The sequence below is a fragment of the Aythya ferina genome (assembly GCF_964211825.1).
Source record: "Aythya ferina genome assembly, chromosome: 4".
In the NCBI taxonomy this organism is placed as follows: domain Eukaryota; kingdom Metazoa; phylum Chordata; class Aves; order Anseriformes; family Anatidae; genus Aythya; species Aythya ferina.
In genome coordinates, this window is record NC_140300.1 from 15,856,085 (window position 1) to 15,865,642 (window position 9,558).

Sequence of the window (9,558 nt, forward strand, 5' to 3'; positions counted from 1 at the left end):
CAAACAGTCCCTTCCACTCCAGTGTATCAGCAACTCATAGAGGAGGCTGCCTCCCTTCTTAACAGCTTATGCTGCAGAGTAAGTGACTCCCATTTACACCAGCACATCATCCAGCGAGAGCCAAAGTATTTGACTGATGGAGTTGAAAGCAGAATCCATTCACAGGCACTGAAGCATTGCAGGCAGATATCCTTGTTCATTTTTTAAACTCGTTTCCTGCCATACCCAAGGAGCACAGCGCTGTTCTTAAAGATCCAGCATCTGAAACAAACCAAAAGAGCTCCAGTTCCTCGCCCAGGCTCTGTTAGTGTGCTTTACTCAGGCCCTACGTTTAATCCTATTAATAACTTACCCATTAAATCTGAACTTAGATTAAGCTGTATGTCTGCAAACCTCATGGCATGAGCAACATGCTTAATTAGAAGCTGTTTATCAAATAATTACTCAGATTTAATTAACAAATACAAAAAAAATCAACTATTTTGTTTTAAAATTTGAAAGTGATTGCTCTATTTAAAGTAACTAATAAGAACATTTAAATAATTTTTAAGACTTAATAGCAGGCAAATGAACAACTTAAGAACAATTTTTCCCAGAGACTCTCATGTACTTCATGTTTTGCTTTAACCACAAGCTATAAAGCTCATGCTAGTTTTATTTCCTAAAGGCTTACTTGGTACTGAAGGACTGTAGATGTTATACTGTAACATCAGAGTGCTACTGCAAGCACAAAAATGACTTGCAAAGGCAGGAATATCTACATGCAGTTAGACAAACCTGTCACTTTTTTCTTTTTCCTCCTAGCTAAGTGTACTAAGAGTAGATTGGAAAACCAAACATTAAGTACTTCCAAGTACTAGGGAAAATATATAAGACTACTAAGATCAAAGTTAGAAGTGAGCGATGCAGAGTCCTGCCTATGAATCACGTTCCTCCTCTATCTTACAGTCACATGCAATATTCTGGGGCATCAACCTGGAACTAACTCTTCTGAAGCACCAGACCAAGTGGGATGACAACATTTGGAATTAGAAGCATTGAAAAGGCTTTCTGTGCACACTTGTGATTATGTTTATTTTCATCTCTGAATCAGAACTAACTCTATTTCAAGTTGGCAGTTGAAAAAATCCAACATTTCAAGTATGTGACTACACCATTAATACATGAACGTGAAAATAGAACAGCATATGGCAAAAGAGATTAAAGGGATTAACCAATTAAATGGTATGACTCAAACTGACATGATCCGCCAAATCTGCATTTTGCAGCGAGGTGTGCAGGGGCATGGGAAAAGGACTTCACCTAAGGAAAACACTGAAAGCCAAACTTCTAAAAATAACTGCTGTGGTTAAGAGAGTCTGCCAGGACACCAGCAGGAATGAGATGTGCGAGATGCTCAAAACTTACAAGGAAAGCAGAAGTGATTTACTTTCGGATGCCTCCCTTCTCTTTAATGCTGGATTTCACAAACACCTACTTACGTGATGCAGAACTTATCACAAGCAGTCCCATGTGACTGTAATCTTGATAGCAAACCGCATACTCAATTATTTATATATTTACGCCACATAATATTAAATCTGACACACAAGACTATAGATCAAATTCCCATTACTATAAAGACACCATAAATATCTCACTGACTTCAAGTTTCCATAATCAAAAGACAGCAAAATATTCAAGCAGGCCTTCAGACCCCACAGAGGCCTTTTTCAGAGAGCTGAATGCAGACACCAACCCTAGCGTATGGGGTCTCACGGGGAGGCAAACAGTTCGTCTGCATATTGAATGGAAGGAAAGAGGCCACAAAAGCAGAGGCACCTGGAAACAGCTCCTCCAGAAGGTGACACCCCATCAGCCACATGCAACTGGCCTCGCTGCACCTTGTGTAAGACCTGCCCAGAAGGCAAGTTTTGCAGGGAGCAGACCAGGCTTTCACTTTTTGGGTTAACGTCTGGGACTCCAGGAGTTTGTCTAAACACAAGCAATTCATTCAAGTTCATTTGACTTCTTCCATAGCTATCGAAGAAATGGCAAAAATACCAGCAAATAATAGTTGACGAGCATCATACAGGTCTTTAACCAAAGAAGTTGCTTTTAAATCCTTTAGTAATTTAAAATCTTAACATAATTGTATACACTAGAAAGTAATTTAAGCTTCTTTTATACACAGTTACAGCTAAAACACCAAAAGGAATCAGTAACAAGCCAAAGCCATTCTTAGGTTATTAAAATTTCACCTCAGTATAATTTTAAAAGCCAGTATTATACAAACACATTAGCATTTTCTTTTAACAGCTAAATGAAACAAAAAGCATGCTGAAAATTTACATTACTGCAACTATAAAATCCACAAACACACAGATCCCAAAAGCACGTTTCAAGCAATGCAACCTCGATAAGCACACACTCTTCTGATATCCCAACATTCCCTTCAGAAGAGACAATTTAGTAAGAAAGGAACGGGGGCTGGGAACATAAATGCAGTTCCAGTTTTCACTTTGGCTCACAAAGGAACAAGAAATTGCATGCCTGTGTAAAGGAACTGCCCTTATATGAAAGTTGACTGTTGATGCAAATATGGAAACAAATGAAGTTTATTTCAAGTTGCTAAGTTTCTATGATCCTTCCTAGGCTACATCAATAATACTGTGCTAAATAAATAAATAAATAAATAAATAAAGCTTGCCACAATATGAAAATCCCAGAGACCTGCCTTTTAAGAATTTCATATTAAACAGAAAACAAGTTATGCTTTACTCCCACCCCATGCTTCTGAGCATAAATAAGTAAAAAAACAGTCAGGAAAAATAGGCTCAAATACATACATGACAGCTTTGAGATATGAGAGAAAAGTACTGTGAAATTTCATTAACATTTCATTTTCATTAATAGCCTCCAACTATGCACAGCAGAAAAACGTGTTGTTTTATAAGGAACTGTACACATTCCCAGGTCACATCATATGCTACTAATCAAGCCCTTGCTATCACATGCTTCCAAATTATGGTCTTGGTATCGGTAACAAATCTGAACATAAAATTACCAAGTTTATCAACTTACCTTGAGGAAAAGGATTGGGCTGCACTAAATACAGGAAAGCGTGGACTATTTTAAACAAAATTCCTATTGGCCCGGGTTCGTGGTATGCACCTGTATCATACGTCTTGGCAGGTACAAATCCAAAATCCAAAGTCCCGGGAGGCGGTTTGTATATAGGCTGCACCTCTGAAACAGTACTTCCACAAAACAACAGCAGCAGCAGCAGACAGAGTTCCACAGCCATGGCTAGCAGTATTCATAAAATTTGAGGTAGAGGTATTTGTCCCACCAAACCTAGAAATCTTCAGTACATTCACTCGGGGGTTAGCTTTCTAGGCAGTAAAATGCTGGTGTCCTCACACCTTTTATTCTTTAATGTCTTCTTGTCCTGGAGTGGTATAGAAGCCTCTCATGGAAATGACTCAGCGCACCATCTCTGGAAAAAAAAAACACAAAACAGCTTGTTAAGGTGTGAACACACAAATAAGAAAGTGCAAGATACCTGCAATTTTCTGCATAAGTTGAACATATCATCGGGTGTAAAACCAAGCTTGGTAGGACAGAAAAGAGGAAAAAAAAAAAAAAAAAAGGACTGAAGTCTGTGAATCAAATGGTCTACTGCACACACTGTACTTGAAAGAGGGATAAGTACAATTATGCATAGTTCCAGGTCAATGAGTTTTCAAAAACAAAGCAGAGCGCTGGGACAGCTCCAAGAGAAACAAACACAATTAAAGGTACAAACATACGAATTGTAGCTCTGACTAAACACAGTATGCCATGCGACAGTAACTGCAATGTGTGATTAACCACCACCTGCTGTTACTCCAGTTGATGGCAATTATTGGCCATATCCTTTGGGTTCTTCAATCTGTAACTTTCCAGTTTGTAGGACTCCCATTTTCCTCCCCATGCACGACCTAGAAGAGGGCATCTCTGTGACACCTGTTTCACAACTAAAGCCAGAGACTGTATCTCAGTTTAAGCCCCCATTCTTTTAACCATAACTTTTCATCACTGAAAACGGGTAAAAAAAATAATTTAAAAATACAATAAAATCCATCACCCTCCCAGAAGATAACTGTGTGTGTCAGCCATTACTTTCTCTTAACTCCAAACACTGAAAGGTTCTCCTTAGGAGCTCGAGCAGTCAACAGTTGTTATTAATTGCTTGCTAAAGCTGAGTGCACTAAGGTGACTTTGGCTGCTTACGCATCTTTAAGAATGTTGTTGAATCGGCAAAATCACAGCAGTTTCATCAAGTGCTTCTTAAGAAAAGTAAACAGGAACCCCTCAGGTTTCCAACAAAACATCTGGACCAGAACGCCACCAGTGGGGACGCCTGGGGACACACTGCCCCTGACAAGATCCCTACTTCAAACCGGGGAGCCCCCAGCACAAGCTGCCTCTGCTCAACAAGCCTCTGCTGCCAGTTCCAGCAGCGCTGCCCGATGGAAATGTTGTTCAGATCACTCACTTGCAGAAAAGATGGCAAAGCAATGCAAACACCTCTGGCCTCAGCCAGCCCAAACTCATGCCAACATCCTCACTTGTGAGGTGCTCTCAGGTCAAAGGGTCTGAAGACAGAAACACTTCCACAAGTTGGTAGCAAGGTGAGATTTGGTCCCTCCCACACCTTACAGTCTCTGTAACAACAAAAGCTGCCTTTCCAAAAACTGTAACGACTTGCTAGAACGAACAATGTGGAGGATTCGTTCTCTGCTCTGTCCTGCGTGCACAAGATAGAGCAGCATCAGCAAAGATAAGGGCCTCAGGAATGCAAGGCCGGATCGAAGAATGAGAGACAGTTTCGTTTCCCTGAAGCCCAGTCTAGCTAAAAACAAAACCTCACAGCTATTTTTTCCCCCTATGGCTAGTGAAAACCAAGAAAAACACTAATAATCCTATGAATATCAGAGTTACCAAACCTTATTGAAAAAGCCAATGTTAGCAACCATATGTATATGAACACAGAAATGTAAAAACTTAGTCATTAAACCATGAGGATTTCTTATCAGAAAGAGAATGTTAAGTTAAACAATAATGAAAGAAATAACCAGCTCCAACATATTATTTTTCTTCCTTTAATCTTTTCTTGTTATTAGACTTTTTCAGCCTAGAATACATTTTTCAGCAGAAACGACCAGAACTAAGTGCAAAAGATTTTCCTCTTAATGACAGATCAGTGGCAGTTGTACAAGCTTAATAAGATAAAGCTCAACTTGTTTTTCCTAAGAATTTGGATGCCTTCTGAGCCAAGTTGAGCGTTCTGGAAATTCCTAAAGAACCACTCCAATATCCCAGCAAGCCTGAAGCTCACACAAAGTAACTGAGCCTTGACCGCAAAAGTCAAGGAAAACGATACAAAACTGTACAGAAGACACCACACGGAAACGTTTGTTAGGTGTGTATACAAAAGGTAAAATTGGAAGGGAAGTTGACCTAACATAACTGATGTCTTAAGGCAAAGCTAGAAGACTGCACATTTTCTGTAGTGTCTTCTGTTATACCAGAGAAATAGTGGTAGAAGAAAAAGTATATACAACTTCCTTTAACTTAAAATATGATTATTATATTTTTAATAACAATTTAAATCGGACCTAACTGTACAAATAGTTGTCAAACAAAGCACTGTCAAAATGCCCTTCCCATTCAGGAATATCATCACCATGCCTGGCAGAAGTGTAAAGTCAGACATTAGCTGATACAGAATCCTGGCAGTTTTAAGACAAGGACACCACTAAACTTGCAAGGACACTACCTACACTGCAGAGACAAACAATATCCTGCTGAACGGAGACAGACAGCCACCTTCCTATCACAAGCACACCACAGAAATCTCCAATTCTACATAATTTTCAGTTAAGCTTTCATAAAGTTCAAGATTCTTCAGAAATCAAGAAGGTGTCTTGTAAGGAAGAATCTGCAGAATTCTTACCAGGCTTTCTCCCTTTATTGGCAAATAAATCACAATACACTTGGTACAGACAGTCTTATTGAACAATTCCTCTAGGCTGACACCAAGTCTTCTCTAAACTACGTAAAGATTACATTAATAATGAACAGAAAGTTGCAGAAACACTATTAAACCTATAACTCAGAATACCTGTGAGCATTCAGGTATTCAACCTACCTAAAAATAAGTCAGGTATAAAAACCTCCCAGCAGGTATCCTCATCTTGAGATCTGAAACAAACACATAGCTTAGCCGGGAGCATCTTAGTAGTTAAATATGCTAGACAAACAGCATAGAAAATGAAAATCAGTTCATGAAGTTCGCATTTGTGAGAACTGCAAGCATGACATACACACAAGCCAGAAATGTATGAAGAGAAGTGGATAGCAGCTTATGGTAATCTTCCTTGCAGCATGTGGCCATCTCATTTCCTCCAGAACAGCGAGACATCACTGCAGACTGAGCTGTAGTAACGCCTGCCCAGCTCCCCAAGTTCAAGTAAACAGCGAGTGACAAGAAGCTGTGTCAACCTTTCAAGTGTTTCCATTACTGAACTGTCAAGGTGTGTGAAATGAACAAGGCGTTCATTTCATGTTCATTTCATTAGTTTTGACTATAGAATATATACACATATATACCTGCTAACTACTTAGGATACATAGCAATGAAAACTTTCATTTATTTTCTGCATGGTTTGCAAGCATCCATCTTTAGAAGACTGGAGCTGTTGCTTTTTATTCTGCAGCTGTCACTTAAGCATTCTCCATGCACAAGTCACTAAACTTAATTCCTGCTTTTTTAAAGCACTACCTGTGGACGACACCATCACTGCTTTACCAAGTACGCTGCAGTATTATCACATCTCCAATATATCTTGCTTGGTATTAAAAAAAAAAAAAAAAAAAAAAGCAGTATTTTGCAAAACCAATAAAGCTTCCGCAATGCCAGTGCAAGTTTAAGATGTGAAGAGGAGACGAACCAAGAGATGCAGAAGTTCACTATGTGCCTCAGCGATCCATCAACTCCAAGGAACTGAACTGAGAAGCAGCATGATGTCCAGCTCTTTGTTTCAACGGTACTGGCCTCCTCCTATTTAACATTGCAACCCATGCACATACGACGCTGCAGTGCAGTGATGCGAACTACGATTAACCCTGCGAAGTGAAACTCAATCAAGCAGAGGCTCAATTGCTGAAACTCAACGTGGGAGCCTCCTGGCACTGACCCGGGCTGGGACAGTGGAAGCAGGAGTTGTCTGCAGGAAGCCCACCCCAAGGCTGTATTTCTTACATTTCATTAGTCATTTGGAAAGCCATGTCCATAATCCCCTTCAGGGTTCCTGTGAAAGCAGCCACCAGAAGACCTGAAGTAAGGCAGTCACACAGCAGGTAGCTACAGCTGGCCTTTGACTCCAAGGTGTGTATTTAAGAAAAAAAACAACAACACACAAACAAGGCATAACACAGCAAGCCAAGCTGGCTGCTGTCAAGGTAAAATGGTGCAGTTTTCTGTTACAAAATCTCTCCAAAGCCTTCCAAGGATTACAACCTGTTGCCATAGGAGGAGTAAGAAGCAAACAAGCTTAGTAAACACCAGAGGCTGCAGAACAGAGTCCGGCAGCACCAATAAAAACCAAACAAAATCTACACCTCAGGAGGCATCCAACATGATTGCAGGATGCTCAAAACAAAAAAGTGTTCAGGTCAGAAAGAAAAGGACATTCGGGACCCAGGTTGGCTTTGAGCAGCTACCTACTTCATAGTCTGAAATAAATACACATCAAAATTAATTAATTAATTAAAAACCAAACCCCACCGCTTTCACAAGTCACAGCACTTTACAGACAACAGAAAGAGACGCATAAAAATAAAATCCCAAGCGAGTTATCTCCCCCAGAAGATCTGCAGCTCTGATTTTTAGCTGACCGCCTACACGTGCTTTGTTTGCATGGACCGAACACCATCAAAAACACACAGCGTGGTTTCCAGTGGTGCATTTGCACTAGCATTCCTCAAGCGTTCCCATGTGCGAGCGCTCCCCGGCATCTCGTAGGAGATGCTGAAACACCACGCAGCCATCCCAGAGAGGCAGCTCTTCGGCAGAGCTGAAGTGAACGAGGGCGCAGTCTGTGCCCTATAGAGACCACCGAGGGCTCAGTCTGTGCCCTATAAAGACCACCGAGGGCTCAGTACGCGCCCTATAAAGACCACCGAGGGCTCACCTCTCGCCCTATAAAGACCATCAAGGGCTCACCTCGCGCCCTATAAAGACCATCGAGGGCTCAGTCTGCCCCCCTGGGACCACCGAGGGCTCAGTCTGTGCCCTATAAAGACCACCGAGGGCTCAGTACGCGCCCTATAAAGACCATCGAGGGCTCACCTCGCGCCCTATAAAGACCATCGAGGGCTCACTTCGCGCCCTATAAAGACCACCGAGGGCTCACCTCGCGCCCTATAAAGACCACCGAGGGCTCACCTCGCGCCCTAGCAGCACCACGCTCGCACCGCAGCCCCAGCTTATGCTCGAGCCCAAGTTTCCCTCCGGCCCTCCCCACGGCTTCTCACCGCAGTGCCCTCCTCCCCGCCCCGCCGCTCAGCCCCGGGAGCCGCAACCGCCCCGCACCGCGGGCACCTCGCGCCCCGCCGCCCGCCCCGGCGGCTCCCCCGCTGCCGGGGTACGGGGAGGAGGGGGCGCAGCCCCTGTAACCCAAAGGGCAGGCCCAGGCCCTCACCGCAGCGCTCCCCCCTTCCCCAAGCCGACCCCCAGAGCCGGCGGCGGGGACGGGCGAGCCCCTCCGCCCGCTCGCAGCCACCATTTCCCCGCCGAGCCTCCCCGCCGCGGAGCCCCCCGCAGCCCCTCCATGAGCGCAGCTCTCCCCACGGTCCCCACCGCCCTCCCGGGGCAAGGGGCTCTCCCTGCCCGCCGCTCTCCGTCCCCTAGCAGGGAAGGGCAGCGACCCGCACCGGGGGACCCCTGCCTCGCCCCACCTGCCCCTGGGGGTGGGGGGGGACAGCGCTGCCCGGAGCCCCCTCCTCAGGCTCGCCGGGCACTCACCGGGCGGAGCGGGGCCGGGGAGATGGAGGCGACCGGGGCACGGCGCGGCTCCGCCTTCCTGAGGTGGTGGCGGCGGTGCCGGTGCCGCCCATGGATGGCGGGGGCGGGCTCTGCCCCGCGCCGGGGCTGCGGGACCACCCCGGCGGGCTGCGGGAGGAGAGGGGAGGAAGAGGAGGAAGAGGAGGAGCGTGAGGGGCTTGGCCCCCAGGGGAGAGCCGGGGGGAGGCGGAGGGGGCTTCGCCGTGCCGCCGCCGAGGGCACCCCGGGGGTCTGGGCGGCCCCCAGACCTGTTGCTGCTGCCCGGGCTCTGCAGCGATGTCTCTTAGGATCCCCTCCCCCCCCCCCCCCCCCTTTTTTTTTTTGGAGTTCAGGCTGTTTTGCGCTTCCTATCAATTCCATCCCTTAAGGTTACTTCCCTCGTTAGCTGCTGTAAGAGCGTCTCGGTTCACCCCTCCCGGGGATGCCCTTATTTCCTGACAAGGTTATCGTGTCTTTTGGGACCGTGG

General features: G+C 44.9%; 1 protein-coding gene across 7 annotated transcripts in view; it reads right to left on the reverse strand.

Moving 5' to 3' along the window:
• PROM1 (prominin 1) overlaps positions 1-9,171 on the reverse strand; it is a 60,514-nt gene extending 51,343 nt beyond the window's left edge. For 6 of the 7 annotated variants that reach the window (XM_084516837.1, XM_084516840.1, XM_084516839.1 and 3 more), the window contains exons 1-2: positions 9,053-9,171; positions 3,064-3,478 (exon numbers count right to left, since the gene is read on the reverse strand). In XM_084516837.1, coding sequence (XP_084372963.1) covers positions 3,064-3,286 — 223 coding nt within the window. In that variant the 5' untranslated portion in view covers positions 3,287-3,478; positions 9,053-9,171. Of the gene's footprint in view, positions 1-3,063; positions 3,479-8,985 lie in introns of all 7 variants that reach the window. The other variant, XM_084516838.1, reaches the window with a different exon arrangement.
• Between the last annotated feature and the right edge of the window lie 387 nt (positions 9,172-9,558).